Source organism: Erpetoichthys calabaricus, chromosome 4 (genome assembly GCF_900747795.2).
Source record: "Erpetoichthys calabaricus chromosome 4, fErpCal1.3, whole genome shotgun sequence".
NCBI classification, from domain to species: domain Eukaryota; kingdom Metazoa; phylum Chordata; class Cladistia; order Polypteriformes; family Polypteridae; genus Erpetoichthys; species Erpetoichthys calabaricus.
Window position 1 is genome coordinate 126,872,664 of NC_041397.2, and position 15,887 is coordinate 126,888,550.

At 37.1% G+C, this 15,887-nt stretch overlaps 2 protein-coding genes and 1 long non-coding RNA gene across 18 annotated transcripts in view; 1 reads left to right on the plus strand and 2 right to left on the minus strand.

Moving 5' to 3' along the window:
• Nucleotides 1-15,887, minus strand: part of LOC127527422 (uncharacterized) — a 370,860-nt gene that overhangs the window by 309,612 nt on the left and 45,361 nt on the right. The gene's annotated exons all lie outside the window — the stretch shown is intronic.
• Nucleotides 1-15,887, plus strand: part of caska (calcium/calmodulin-dependent serine protein kinase a) — a 664,459-nt gene that overhangs the window by 293,628 nt on the left and 354,944 nt on the right. The window lies entirely within an intron of this gene.
• The window catches only part of LOC114650250 (probable G-protein coupled receptor 82), a 48,384-nt gene continuing 33,830 nt past the window's right edge, over nt 1,334-15,887 (minus strand). For both annotated transcript variants that reach the window (XM_051926132.1, XM_051926131.1), the window contains exons 2-3: nt 5,543-5,669; nt 1,334-2,945 (exon numbers count right to left, since the gene is read on the minus strand). In XM_051926132.1, the coding sequence (XP_051782092.1) occupies nt 1,835-2,941 (1,107 nt within the window). In that variant the 5' untranslated portion in view covers nt 2,942-2,945; nt 5,543-5,669 and the 3' untranslated portion in view covers nt 1,334-1,834. The remainder of the gene's footprint in view (nt 2,946-5,542; nt 5,670-15,887) is intronic.

Genomic DNA, 15,887 nt, shown 5'->3' on the forward strand with positions numbered 1-15,887 from the left:
TATATAATTCTTCAAATTTTGCAAATAATTCATCCATCCATTTATACTACTCTCAAAATATATAAGCTGAACAGCTTTTCAACTAGATTCTGGGGACATACTTGCAATTTTTAAACAAATACTTTGGTGTCTTGTTAAAAATTAGTTAGAAGTTTTAATACTAGTGCTCTTGGTACAGTTGGATCTAAATCTTCAAACAAAAGTTTTAATTTACTCACTTGTTTATGTTCAAAAGCTTTGAATAGTCAGTGGAAGAATAAAAGGAGATAAAATAATTTATCTTCTTTAAATAATTCATGTAGACTTATATGACAATAAAATTTAAAAATAAATGAGTAAAAATTGCAATTGTTTCCAAAAAACAACAACTCTGATCATTTTCAGTCTAAATTTTCTCATTTATGTCTTTTCATTTCTAGTTATGTGCATAGTACATAGGTCAGCATATTTCTTACACCCCACCCCACCCCACCTCCATAGCCTTAAACTAGTACTGACATATACTCAAAAACAGGCCATATTTAACTGTCCATATTTTAAAAACTATGTTGTGATTTATACATGTGCAGACATATTCAAATTAGTTCCAAATAGCCTAATTTAGTGTACATTTAACAGTAGAATTAGCACTATGGTAAGACAGAGTTTAAAAAGTAAATCGTTTACATTCAAATGAAGAACATTTGGGACAATAGGCAGTGTTCCAAGTGGGAGAGTGGTGATTTGGTGTGTATCCCTCTAGATCTTTCCAGGAGCAAGGTGTAAAATTTCCAGAAGTTTACAAAGAAACCCTAAAAGAACATTTGTTAACCTTCTGGTCTTTCTTGTTTTGGCTAAGGTCATTGTTCAAAATTCCAGAAAGTCAGTAGCCAGATATTTCATCTGTGGCAGAGGAGCAACACTGAAACCACTGCTTATTAATGAGAATACGAGTGCTTGTTATCCTCAAGAATTTTGGAGTATAGCTCTCTGGACAATCTTAACAATTTGGCCAGCATTGGCCAATTAGGAGAAGCACTAAGAATGCATTCCATATTAAGAATCCTTCCACTGTAATTAAGAATGAAGAGGGATAGTGCTATGCTTTTGTAATTTTTTGTTCCATTAGGACCAGATCAACCCGTCATCTTTGAAGGAAAGATAAAGGCATTGGAAGGCTCATCAAGAAAAAGTTTTCATGCTATCCATACATAATATGAATCAGATGTAAATCTTATTTAACATTTATGGTACTGTTTAAAAAATTTAGAGAAAAGAAAATATTTTAAAAAGGAAAAAGAAATCTTGACACTGTATCATGCAAGTAAAAAAGAAAAAAAGCACAGCAAAAAAGAAATTCCAGTTTTATTTTAAAATGAACATCCAGACATATGTCAGGAGTTTAACTGCAAATTACTATTGTCTGTCTTAATAAAATTGACTTTCCAGAAGTATATTTATAATACATGAAGTACAAAAAACCAAAGCAGAGTGTCTTTCAGTCTTTTAACGTTTGCCATTATGATCTTGTTTATTTTAACTTTCTTTTTAACATCAATAAACGGCAGTTATTTTTTTCTTACATCAGTTATGTTTAAGTATACTATATATTCCAAAAACAACAGCAGCATATTTACAATTTTTTTTTTTAAATAAATGTGTATAAAAGACAAAAGTTTCAAAGATCTTTATAACAGTGAATTGCCACAGAGCTGGAGGCTTTTTACCACAAATTTGCTTTGAACTCACTTCCTTTTGCTTTTGCAATACTATACAGGTCAATACAAAGTATTATTTTTTTCTTTGCTTCATGATAACTTATGAGTTATTTCTATATTAAATACACTTTTTTTTCTCAGATGTGTTCATCTATGTGGGTATCTGTATAACATGTCCCTTTACTCCGCTTTTCTTCGAGAGACCTAATGTCTTCAATCTTTCCATTTATGTTGTTGAAGGTTGTATGGTCATCTTTAACTTTAATTAGAATACAAACATTTTTCTGAAATGTTTTATCAAGCATTAGGTACATAATGGGATCTGTGATGCATCTGGATACAGACAGCCAGAGTACAAAGTTTTTTCCTTCCACTAAAGGGGTTAATTTTTCGCAAGTAGTTTTTCTTACAAGTTTTACAAACACAATTTTGAATATTTGCTGCGGTAGGAAGCAGATTGCAAGTACAAGCTGAATGAGCAGCAGCTTTTTGAAAACATTTTTGTAAATTTTGTCACTTCCCATTATTGATGTGGTTTTGTACACTGTATTTAGATGCCTTGCCAAGGACATGTAAGAAAATAGCACTAAGCAAAAGCAAATGAAAAAGAGGGCAGCGCCAAAAAAATTGGATATTTGAGAAGCTTCTCCCCCTGTTTCTATTTTTTTGCTATAGCATGTATCATCATTTTCTTCTGCTTTTGCTTCTATAATGGCGTAGAACAATACAATAGGAAGTATTCCAGTGATGGTAATGACCCACACAGCACCACAGATTATTTTGGCAAACTTTGGTTTTTGAATATTTTCTAAAAATCCTGAGTAACATTTATTAACTAAAATAATATAGCAGCTAAACTTCTTTTGTTTAACCAATATAGCATAGCGAGTAAATGCAATCCAGGTAAGTATGACCATACTGATATAGATGTTAATGTGCAAGACAGGGGTCACTAACCCAACAGTGAACTGACAGAAGAAATTGCTTAATTTCCATGTGAATCCTTGTATGTAGTAAACAAACATAAATGGCAAAATAATGCACAAAAGTAAATTAGAAATTGTCAAATTGATCAGATAGATATGAGTTGGTGTTGTGATTGACATTTTTTTCATAAATATCCACAAAGAAATGATGTTTCCTGGTAAGGCAACAACAAATACCAATAAGTAGAGGAATGGCAGGGCAAATGAAGTCATGTAGGACATGTGCAAACAAGTTGTGACATTTGTGTCATTTGCCATTGATCTGAAAAAGAGAGAGAGAGAGTATCTGTTAATTACCATAAGATGAAGCCACAGTGGTTTTTCCCTCTGACATTTTGCAGCACTAGGTACTATACCTGGGTTGTGTTTTAGCCTGGTCACCATCTGTGTGATGTTTTACACATTCACTTTGAGATTATGTGGATTTTTTTTTTCTTTTTACATCTTTCCCAGGTACAAATAATGTATAGATTAGATTAGAACGATTGATTAGTTTTAGTTGGCTCACATGAGTGAGTCTGGCTTTGTGCTTGTATGTTTTAAGCAATGGACCGGCATGCCATCCATTGCTGGCTTCTGACCCTTGTGACTGTATAATTGGATAAAGTGGGTATAAAAATAAAGAAAGTTTACTCAGAATAATCCTTGATTTGGCTAAACAGTGGTATACTTAGAACACCTGAAGAAGTTCCATTGATGTGTTCCTAAAAGAAAAGTCTTTGTTTATTTCATTTTTTAAACTCTTATTTGCTTATAACATTTTTAGATCTTTCATCTCTTCATCCAATTACTGGACTCGCATAATCCAGTTTTAGGGTTTTTGGGAAGCCGAAGGCTTTAGTTTTTTGCTAAACTGTTTTTTATCTCTATAATTTCACCTGTCATTTCATTTTCAGTTTAGTTTAATGAACTTTTGACCGTTTATATTTTGTTTTTAATTTTGAAGACTTACCTCAGTTAGTTTTTCTTTTTTGTGATCAATTTTTATTGAAATACAAATGCCTCAATTATTTTTTGTTTAGAGTGAGTAATTTAGTCATTTAAACTGTAAACTTTTCATTTTAGCCTAAAAATAGCAATTTAATGAAGATGAAAAAATTCTTGCTGTTTCTATTGTATACAGTAATCCCTCCTCCATCGCGGGGGTTGCGTTCCAGACCCCCCCGCGAAAGATAAAAATCCGCGAAGTAGAAACCATATGTTTATATGGTTATTTTTATATTGTCATGCTTGGGTCACAGATTTGCACAGAAACACAGGAGGTTGTAGAGAGACAGGAACGTTATTCAAACACTGCAAACAAACATTTGTCTCTTTTTCAAAAGTTTAAACTGTGCTCCATGACAAGACAGAGATGACAGTTCCGTCTCACAATTAAAAGAATGCAAACATATCTTCCTCTTCAAAGGAGTGCGCGTCAGAGAGAGAGAGAGAAAAAAGCAAACAGTCAAAAATCAATAGGGCTGTTTGGCTTTTAAGTATGCGAAGCACCGCCGGACAAAGTACTGTAGCTGCAAGGAAGGGAGCAAGCATTTTTCAGCATTTTTTAGAGGAGCCTCCGTATTCTCTAGGCCAGTGTGCGAACAGCCCCTCTGCTCACACCCCCTCCCGTCAGGAGCAGAGAATGTCAGAGCGAGTGAGCGAGAGCGGAAAGCAAACAATCAAAAATCAATATGTGCTGTTTGATCTTTTAAGTATGCAAAGCACCATGCGGGAAGCATATCGGTTGCAAAGCAGCCACATGTAAGCCCAGCAAAGAAGGGAGCAGTGTGAAGGTAATCTTTCAGTGTTTTTTGAGGAGCGGCTGTGTCCTCTAGGGGTGCAAACAGCCTCCGTGCTCACAATATATTTGAGGAGTTTTATTTAATACATAATACGCGCTGTGGTTGGGTAGCTTCTCAGCCATCTGCCAATAGCGTCCCTTGTATGAAATCAACTGGGCAAACCAACTGAGGAAGCGTGTACCAGAAATTAAAAGACCCATTGTCCGCAGAAATCTGCGAACCAGCAAAAAATCCGCGATATATATTTTAATATGCTTACATATAAAATCCGCGATGGAGTAAAGCTGCGAAAGTCGAAGTGCGATATAGCGAGGGATTACTGTACAGCAAAAGGATTGTGGAAACATACCAGTAATCCTATGAAAAACTCACTAAGATCCTTTATTGCTTTAACCATGTTTACAACATTATCTTCCAAATGTTTTATTACATGTGTCTTACATTGTAGCAGTATCTGTATGTTCAAGAACCAGGTGATTTATTCATAAGCTCTTGGCATTTTAATCTTTGGACTAAATACCCTATGAATGCAGATAGTTTACACAGCCTCCTAGACATTAAATAAACACAGCAGAACCCCATTTATCCAAGGTAATGTGGACCAGTGCTACCTCAGATAGCTGAAAACTTGGATAAAACAGATTTGCCTCTCTAGTGGCGACACTGCGTAGAAAAGGTGGGGGCTGACATCACCAGAGAATTGCACCACTCACATTGGTCAGAGACGGGCTCTGAATGGTTAATGGATGGAGCTCTTTATTTAACTCATGCTACAAAGCGCTTCCCTATAAGCAATAGAATGTGGGTGTGCAGTTCCCACTGGCAGTTCACCACAGTGCTTTGAAATGTTTAAACACAAAAATCCAAAACGAAAGAGTTGAGCATGTGTATATGGTTAACGCTGGTGACACACTGACAATAGCCAAGGGGTGAGTAATTCATGTCCATATTCCCATGGTCACCAGTTCCTCCACTGCTCACTTAGTACAGTAGAGGTTAAAATATAGTATTTAAATGTACAGTAGTCACAGAAAAGCTTTTATGAATTAATAGAAAATTAGTGTATTTTACTTACAAGTTCACCTTGGATAATGTGGAACCTCAGTCAATTGTAGCACGGATAATGGGGTCTACTGTAGCTGTACCAGTGTACTTTCTCTCCTTTTGCATTTGATTGACTGAGGTGACCAGACAGCAATTTTCTGCGGAGAAAGATAAAATTAATTTATTTTTAAATAAGATAAAATGAGACCAAGATAACCTGTCATTTTACCATCCTTTCTAGGTTTGTGTTTTTTCAGCATGCTGTGGTCCTCAATCTCTTAATCAACATCTTTGCAAAAGCAGAACAAAAGTACTTTTAAAGTTATTGGATCCTTTCCCTTTAAATGATCTCCACAAAAAGAAACATCATTGATTGCTCACTTGCTCTTGTTACTGTCAGTGTCATACATAAAGTGCACCCAGACAGTACTTAACCATTTACAACCAATTATTTGCTGCATGCAAATGTTTAAAACATTAAAATAATTTCTGTCTAGGCAGCTTGCAACCATTGTGCTCATTAGGCTACATAGCCATATAGTGCATTCACTTATTGAAAAAGGAGGGACAGCAAACAGCAATGCTTTCTCTAAGGCCAGAGTTGGAATGAGGAAATACTTTTTTGTGAATAAATCATTTTCAGTTACATTACCCTGTCAACACTAAATATTGTTAGGCAGGTATGTATTCATGCAATATGTAATGATATTAAATTTGTATGCATTACAAAACACATGTAAACATATTTTTAAAATGTATTTTTTTAAATACCAAATATTGTTTTCCAATCATCCATTTATTCATGCATAAATAGTTCCTAAAACTGACAAAAACAATACAACTATAACAACAAAGAAACTGGGGGGGGGGGGAAAGAAAACTAACAGTGGAGAACAGTTTTGAAAAAACAATGTATAGGTTTACTGGTGCCAGTAATCTTAAGGAGGCTCAATGATAAGATGATCTACGTAATGGAGTGAATTTTCAAGTTGACTTTATTAAACCTCTTTGCACATCAGTGTGTATTTTGTTTGCACATTTTATATAAAGCAACTGTACTCACTTCAAGCCAGTTATACTTTACATATCATTGTGAATAAAAACAGTGGTGATTAAAAATATTTTGTTACAAATTTTGACTACTTGATAGCACAGCTAATTTGTCCCAAAACGCCATCTCTGGGGCTTTTCTTTGATTCAACAGCTTGAGCTCAGATTAGATATCAGGAAGTTCTTCTTCAAATTCTTATTTGTTGAATTATTTGGTCTTCAAGCTTTGTGTCACTTTGTTCCCCAAAGCAAAGATACTTCAAGGCAAGCACCTGTCAAACTGTTCAGTAATAGCATTGCGCATAAGACAAGCTAATTGTGTCACTTTTTTATCAGTTTTCGAAGGATTCACGTGTGGAATTTCCACACCACATTTTAATAACTGACTAGCAAAAAGATTATCTATGTGCTGTTTCTCATTTGTAAATTTTCAGCAGGAGGATTTCTTGGCTTGCTTCTTTGTTTGCTAAAAATGTTGTGTGTTGAAACTCAGCTTGTGCATGACCATACATTCTCACACCTCAAAGGGAACTATGGTTAATAGTAGGCTATTGGCAATTGGTTCATTTAAAATATTCAAAACAACAGTTTTTTTGTTTTCAACAATAACATTTTATTTAAGTGAATTTTTAAGTGTGCTGTTTTAATTTCAGTTTAGTTTTCATTTTATGATTCAGCTTTTAGTTGTATCTTTATTTTAACAAAATACTTTTTTAATTGTTAATGACAATAACCTTGGTATAGTTTTATAAAAATGTACAGTCCCAAACCAAACTGTACCTACTGTAGCCTGTTCTCAGACCAAACAATCATTAAAGCTCTTTCTCAGACCCACGTCATCGTCTTACCCTTAATCAACAAAGTAGATTTGTTCAATGCTTTATAGTCCCATAATTACTGTTTTAATAACATACTTATTCAAAGATACTGTATTCATTTTGCTGAACCAACACATTACTGCTCTTGCTCATAGGGTGCAGCAGCACACCCTAGCTGCTTTAGGTACAAAACATGAACTAACTCTGAACATGCCATTCCACTGCAAAGTACATTTGTATACAGTGGCTATAAAAAGTATTCACACCATTGGAAGTTTTCACATTTTATTTTCATACAATATTAAATCTCAATGGTCTTAATTTGGCTTTTTTGGAACTGATCAACAGAAACAGACTCTTTAATGCCAAAGTGAAAACAGACCTTTGAAATGGAGTCTAAATTAATTACTTGCATATCTTTAGGGTGCTGAACTAATGTAAAGAAAACCCACATGACTACTATGTCACTCTACCACACTATGTTTAATAGTCAATTCATTTATTTCTATGATATACAAAAAAGAGACACGTTTACAATTAAAAACATTTTTATCCCTGAATTTTTTCAGTCACAAATAGTGCATAATCACCCTGCATCTTGTCCTTGTATGCAAAAGAACAGGAGCACTGCCACATCTACATAAAAAGGTTAAATATTTTATTAGATAATACATTTTTCTGAATAATATACTTCATACACCAAGTTATCAAACTGGAACTCTGTACATTAGTACCTACATACATTAAAACTAGAATTACCAAAGCCTACGAAAAAACTTGTAATTCCGACCCACCTTAAATCCCTTCATACCTCTCCGTCAGCGTCTTTTGTCTTGTAAATGTGTCGATCAACACAAGCAGCAAGCAGCCTGCTATACCATGCCCCCACCACCGCAGAAAGGACAAAAAATTCTCCCAGCTCAAGTCTTGATTATCTTGGAGTGAAGTGCTGGAGTTTTAGAGGGTAAATCAAATAAACACTTTCACAAAAGGTACAAGTATAATACGACAGCTTTCGTGCTGACTTGTAATCAAGAGGCTGCGGGTTCGATCCTGGGTGCCTCGTGAATTTACCGTTTTGAGTAGTGAGCTGCTCATATTGTTATTTATTATACAATAAAAACATTCACTTGATTTTTGTCTGTAACAGCCGGTGTAAATTTATAGTACTTGTAAAAGTTAGCTTTTTTTTTTTTTTAATTTTTATTCTCTCAGTCATGATCAAGATACAACCCCCCGCCTCAGATCTGACGCTGTTAGTTCTCATTTGAAACGGACTGAAACAAGTTCAAATTTTACATGTTTTTTTGTAGGCTTTGGTAATTCTAGTGTTAAATAATTGCAGATCATTATGATGGCATTCACAGTAGACAGGTATTGCATATAAAGAACTACTTAAAATTTATGTTAGATAGAATGCCGTGTGGGATTGGCAGGTTTTGGGCCAGGAACCCCTACAGATTGTTTTATTTATTTATTTTTTTTTTATCTCCAGCATAAGTGGATTTTTTTTTTTTTTTTTGTATAACCTGACTAACTGACTTTACAATTGGAATGTCATTTAGAGACTATTTAAGGACTCTATTTCTCTTAAGCATTTATCTATCTTATGTAAGAGTGTATTATTTATTTTATATACTATTTATGCATTATTTTACTTATCTAATTTTAATTTGTTTTTCTTTGCATCTAACTACTTTTATATCTTGTATAGCACTTTTGAGCTATATCATTTGTGTGAAAATGTATTATCTCGTCAGTTACGGGAGATGGACGTCTGAGGCGGAACTCCATTAGCAGCAGTGTTATTTTTTTTCTCTCTTTTTTTTGTCTTCCCGAGGTATCCTGTATTTACTCAACCCGATGGGGTTCAATTATAGTATATTGCAAGCATATACAGTAGGAGTAGTAGATAAAAAGCTCAGAAAGAAATGGAAAACACAGCTAAAGCTTCATCCAAACCTAAACGGGCATCAAGTTCAAGCTCAAGGTACGACCTGCCAGAGACTGACCTGGAACAGATAGGCGAAAGCACAGATTTTCCCAGGACCTGATGCTACTGCATCGTCTCTAGCTGAGTGCGAAAGTGGGAGCAAATGTGCAAGTGACTCAAGCTGGGCTTGCTACTTCACCCGCAGAGCACAGAGAAGACCGAAGTGATCTGTCTGAGTTGAAGGTAATGATCGCCACAATGGCCACTGCATAAGACATAAAGGAAATCAAGAATAATATAAAGGAGGACCTAGAGAAAGAAATAAAAGGCATACACAAGACAAACAAGAAGCTGCTTCATGATATTAAAAGACCAGGAAAAACGTTTAAGTAATCGCTTTGAGGCAATCTTTAAAGGTATGCTAGAAAAAATTGAGGAACAAATGCAGGAAAATGTGTCTAAGTTTGAGAATAAACTTAGAGCACTTGACGCTCAGTTTGAACACGTTAACTAAACATTCACAACTCGTATTGAAATAGCTGAACAACTGGCATCTACCGCAGACGGAAAAGCAACGGCTGTAAATTCCGAATGCAAAGTGCAAGACTTCAATTCAGATACCAAGATAGCAGCAGCTTACCGCATACATGGACCGAATACCTCAAAAACCAGGACTCTCATTTTGCTCTTTGAAAAATTACAATTTAAATTACATATAATGTTACTTCTCAGACAGAAACAAAAGATTATATGAGGGGGGACCCAAAAATAACGAGAATTTTTTTTTCTGGAGGCTGGAGTGACATTAGTTCCATCATTTGCTGCCTAGGTACGTGTATTAGACTGCCTTATGCATCATTTGGCCAAGCGGTGATCTTGGGAAAAGGTCTGTAAGGTCAGTGTAATTTTTTTTCTTAAGCCTCTGTTACCGTCTTTGTCGAATTTGTGATGGCAGACTTGATGCAAACACGTTATTCTTATAAGTTCTGTTTTCTTTTGGGGAAAACAGCAGCAGAAGCTGTCACAATGCTTTGAGAGGCTTTCAAAGAAGAAACTTTGAGCCAGGCAAGGGTTTTTACCGTGAAGTGCCCAAGCAATTGCGTGATTCAGTGCGGAGAAAACAACCCGAATTGCTGTGATCAGGCGAGTGGCTTCTGCATCATGACAACTCTCCTGCCCACACAGCATTGAGTGTGAGATAATTTCTCATGGAAAAACAGGATGACAACGGTTTCTCAAGTGTATTTTGCCTCAGGGAGAGTATTTTGAGGGTGATTAAATTTTGAGAATGTTCAGAGAAATACACAATTTTATTTAAAAAAAATTCTCGTTATTTTTGGGTCCCCCCTTGTTTTTGAAAATAACCACATTCATATTTTCCCTGATTTCTCACCTTCAACAGCTGCTAAACGTGATGCATTTTACAGCAACAAACAGCATTTACGTAAAGCCGAGATCAGATACAGCCTCTTGTATCCTGCCAAACTGAAAGTGGATATTGAAGGCAAGATCTACATTTTTGCATCTATGGAGGAAGCAGAAAAAGAGCTGAGAAAACTGATCCCGACACTTTTTGAAATACAGTTGTGAGTTGCATTGGGCCCTGGCATGGCAAAGAAGATCTTACCTGCTGTTTGATCCATTTGCAATTATACTGGTACCGTAATTATACAGTACATCCTATTTCCTTCTCTGCCACTTTTTGTTTACATGAGTGTAATATATTTATATTTTTTTTTCATAGGGGACTGTTTAACATCATACCCTTGGTTTATTGTATTAGGGCTTAATATCAAATGTTATCTGCTTATCCAGGGCTACTACTACTGTTTAACATCATATCCTGTTTATTGTATTAGGGCTTAATATCAAACGTTATCTGCTTATCCAGGGCAATCACTACTGTTTAACATTATTCTCTGGGTTTACTCTCTCAGGACTGTTTAAGGTTATATTGTTTGTGTATAGTATTTGGACTGTACTGTCAATAGATATGTCTATTTTAATCCTTATGCACTGCTGCTGGGGGGCTTGTTTTGTTTTGGACATGCTCTGTCTCTAGGTATGACAGAGTACTGGAACTTTGTGAAGTGTGGTCTTGCCTCATGTGGGTAGGCAGGATTGGGGGGGAGAGAAAGAGAGCCAATTCTGATGTGGTTCCTCGCACCATCACCCTCTGCTTCCTGTGTCTGAGCCAATTCTGCACCCATCTGAAAACATCACCCTGAACTCCCACATCTATTAGTTTGATGCCCAACCTCTTATGTGGCACCTTATCAAATGTTTTCTGAAGGTCAAGATAAATAATATCATATACTCCACTTCAGTCATATCCTTTTATTTCCTCTTCATAGAATTCCAGCAGGTTAGTAAAACATGACCTCCCTCTTCTGAACCCATGTTGACTAATAAGTCTTGTCCTTGCCAGGTGTTGCTCAATCTTATCCTTAATAATTCATCCATCCATCCACCCATTTTCCAACCTGCTGAATCCGAAAACAGGGTCACGGGGGTCTGCTGGAGCCAATACCAGCCAACAAAGGGCAGAAGGCAGGAACGAATCCCGGGCAGGGTGCCAACCCACCGCAGGACCCTTAATAATTCCTTCCATTAATTTTCGTGCGATGCATGTTAAGCCTACTGGCCTATAGTTGCTTGGATCTGCGCTGTCACCCTTTTTATATAATGGGATGATATTTGCCATTTTCCAGTCCTTCGGAATCTCTCCAGTGCGCAGTGACCTCATAAAATTATGTGTCAAGGGTTTATATATGTACTTGCTAGCCTCCTTAAGAACTCAAGGGTAAATATTATGTGGTCCTGGTGATTTGTTTGATTTCAACCAATTTAATCTGAGCAGGACTTCTCCCTCTACAATTTCCAAATCCCTCAGTACCTCCTTAGTATTCCTGTTTACCTCTTGGAGGTTATCCACTTGCTCACTTGTTGAAGACCTCAGAAAAATTTAAGTTTAGGGCATCTACTATTTTCATTGTCTGTATCTTTTAATTCCCTCTACTATTTCTGATGCACTTCACCTCCTCCTTGACTGATCTTTTACTACTAAAATACTAAAAGAATCTCTTAGGGTCTTCTTTTGCCTTATCTGCTATATTCCTCTCCAGCTGTCTTCTTAATGGTTGCTCTCATGTTCTCATACACTCAATGATTCACTTTGCAGTCATTAGTCTTATATGCCTTATAAAGAAGTTTTTTCCTTTGCAGCTTCTTTTTTAAATCTTTATTAATCCACCGTGGAGTTTTTTGAAATTTCCTATTAATTCTAAATTTAGGTATGTATCTGTCCTGCATTACATGTAAAACATTTTTAAACCTGTTTCACTGTTCCTCGACTGTGTCCACACTTAAAAGCTTATCCCAGTGTATCCTCCTTAGACTTTGTCACATCTGGTCAGAATTTCCCCTTCCAAAGTTCATCCATCCATCCATCCATTTTCCAACCCACTGAATCCAAACACAGGGTCACGGGGGTCTGCTGGAGCCAATCCCAGCCAACACAGGGCACAAGGCAGGAACAATCCCGGGCAGGGTGCCAACCCACCGCAGGACACACAACTTAACAATTTTCATCTTTGCATCTGCACTCTTACAAAATACTGAGAATTGTATTTTATTATGGTCACTTGACCCTAGTGGTTCAATCACCTCTATCTCTTCAATTCTATCTTGATTATTACACAATACTAAATCCAGACAAGCTCCACCCTGTGTTGGTGCTTTAACATACTGTGTTAAAAAACAGTCACTGATTACTTCTAAAAACTCTTGCTCTTGTGCTCCTCCATCTGCAAGGTTATCCCAGTTAATATTTGGATAATTAAAGTTCCCCATGACTATACTATCTCCCTGTAAACTTGTCCTTTTGATATTACAAAGAAGATGTGTTTTGAAATTACTGTCTGAATTTGGTGGTCAATAACACACTCATAAATTAAGACCTTTTTCCCTAGTATTTTCCATGCCAAGCCACATGTCCTCACTAAGATGGGGCTCATCGTCCAACTGAAGAGGACTTACACTTAAATTCTGTTTGACATAAACAGCAACTCACCTCCTTTTCTGTTCTGTCTATCCTTCCTAAAAATGTGTAACCCTCTGTGTTACATGTATCCTCATTTTTGTTATTTAGCCAGGTTTCCGTTATTGCTATAATATCATAAGTATGCTCTGCTACATACAGCTCAAACTCACTTACCGGTACTTTATTTTTGATACTTCTAGCATTAAGGAAAGCTATTTTAATGTGTTACTCCTTCTTAAATGTTGGCTTAGAATTTACATTACTATGCATTTTTATTTCTATACCATTATTTCTTCCTCTATGCACAAATCTACACCTGGCCTGTCCTAAACTCCCTGCCCCCAATTCCCTAGTTTAAATAATCCTCAACTAGCCTACTCATATGCCTCCCCAGTACATTGGTGCCCCTCCAGTTCAGATGTAACCTGTCACGGCAGAACAGGTCCCATCTGTTCCAAAAGGAGTCTCAATGCCCCATAAACTATACCCTTCTACCCTGCACCAAGATTTGAGCCACGTGTTAAGCCTTCTAATCTCTTCAGTCTTACCTGGACTAGTGGGTGGCACAGGCAGAACTTCAGAGAAGACTACCTTCTCAGTTCTGCTCCTCAGCCTGGCACCTAACTCTTTGAATTTGGCTCACAGAACTGACAGACTACCCTTCTGTATATCATTTGTTCCAACACGGACAATGACAACTGGATCCAACCCCGCTCTGGCCAAGAGCCTATCCCCGCTTCCAGGGAGGTACCCCACCTGTGCACCTAGAAGGCAGCACACTCTGCAAGACTCTCTGTTTCTGGAGCACACCTGTACTTCAGTCCCCCAAATGATTGAGTCCCCAACTATCACTACCTCTCTCTTTCTGGGAACTGGTTTTGAGGTGGCCCGTTGGGGCTCCTTATCCCTGTCTACCACATCAGAATCCGCAAGGACGTGATAACGGTTTGACACTTTCTAATTCTGAGTTTGATGCCCCTGGACAGTGTGCACCCTTTACCTTATGCTTTGTGACCATGACCCACCTATTTTGACCTGTCTGGTCTGGAATCTCCTCCTGTGCCACCTTGGGGGTGTACACTATCTCTCTAAAGGACAGCTGGGTCAGGTCCGCCAAGTCTCTACTACAACACAGGCCAGCCAACTCCTCCTCCAGTTCAGTGACCCTGAGCTCCAGGTGCTGGGTCAGCTGGCATCTCCTGCAGATGTAGCCCTCATAGATAACTGGCTCTTCCAAACCATCATCTAAAAAGTCCAACATCCAACAGGACTTGCATTGCGCTGGCCTCATTATTAAAATTTGATTTAGAATTAGTAAAACTGCCTTAACATTTTTTTTCTTAAAATTAAATGATTTTAGCTTAAATGGTATCACTAAGAACTGCTACAGCTATTTTACACCTTGTCCCCTTAAGCTCCTGTACTGTTCTCCCTCTCAGCTACCTGCTGTTTGTTCTTTGTCCTACTTTTTTCTGTCTATTCTTCTAACTGTGTGCTTCTCTTATTCCTTACTTAAAAGCTTCCACTGCACTGTTTGTACTCTCCCTTATTAATGAACCCTTACACATTTGCCTGCTTAACTGTTCTGTTCTGCCTCTGGACCGCTAAGAACCGTTCAATCTAAAATAAACAAATAAATAAAATTTTACTACTTCATCTGCTTCTACTGCCCCTTGTGCCTGATCGGCGTCTTAACTCTGGCCGTTTACCTATGCACCGCTGAGCCTTCCCCTTTATTGCTTTGAAGTCAGCCTAAGCCACTAGCAGCCAGCTATTCCATCCCCCCACCGACTTAGAACGAATTTCTCCCAACTCATGCCTTGCCTTGATTTGATTATCTGGGATTGAAGTGGAGTTTTAGAGTGGAAATAATATAGTGTTATTTGGAATACATGCATTTCATGTGTGTTCCGTTTCTATAGTAGTCTGTGCAAGCACATTTTTAACTCTTTTAGGGCTAATTTTTTTTTTGTTTCTTTTCTCCCAGGGCTGAATATTTTTCCAAAAACTAACATTTTTTAAAAAAGAACACAAAGCAATTGTTTAACATATCAAATCAACAAAAAATATTTACTTTTGACAAATGTTACTGTCTTGCATGTTGTATGAGCCTGCATACTCTATGATTTCACATACATATCACATACATTTTACACAGCAAAGTCTGATCTCGCTCAAAGCAACCAATTTCAGTCATTGCCACATTGCACTCCTTACAATATGTGTTGCTTTGGTGCCTATTTTTCAATTGTCTGTTGCTGCACTTTCTAACATATATTATTAGTGTGTACTGTAGAGGGACAAGTCACCCATTTGCCATCGAGCCATGCCACTGCCACCAAGTTTTCTGCCTGCATGAAAACCGTATTGTCACCTCTTTTCATCTTCTGAAACTTTATGAACTTTATGTATGGCATTATAGCCTGGCTCACCCCATGGGATTTGCTTCTGTTTATTACAGAAGTGAATAAAACTTTGCAGCAGCACGTACCTAAGCCACCAGGGGACAAAACACATTTGGACCAATGCTCCC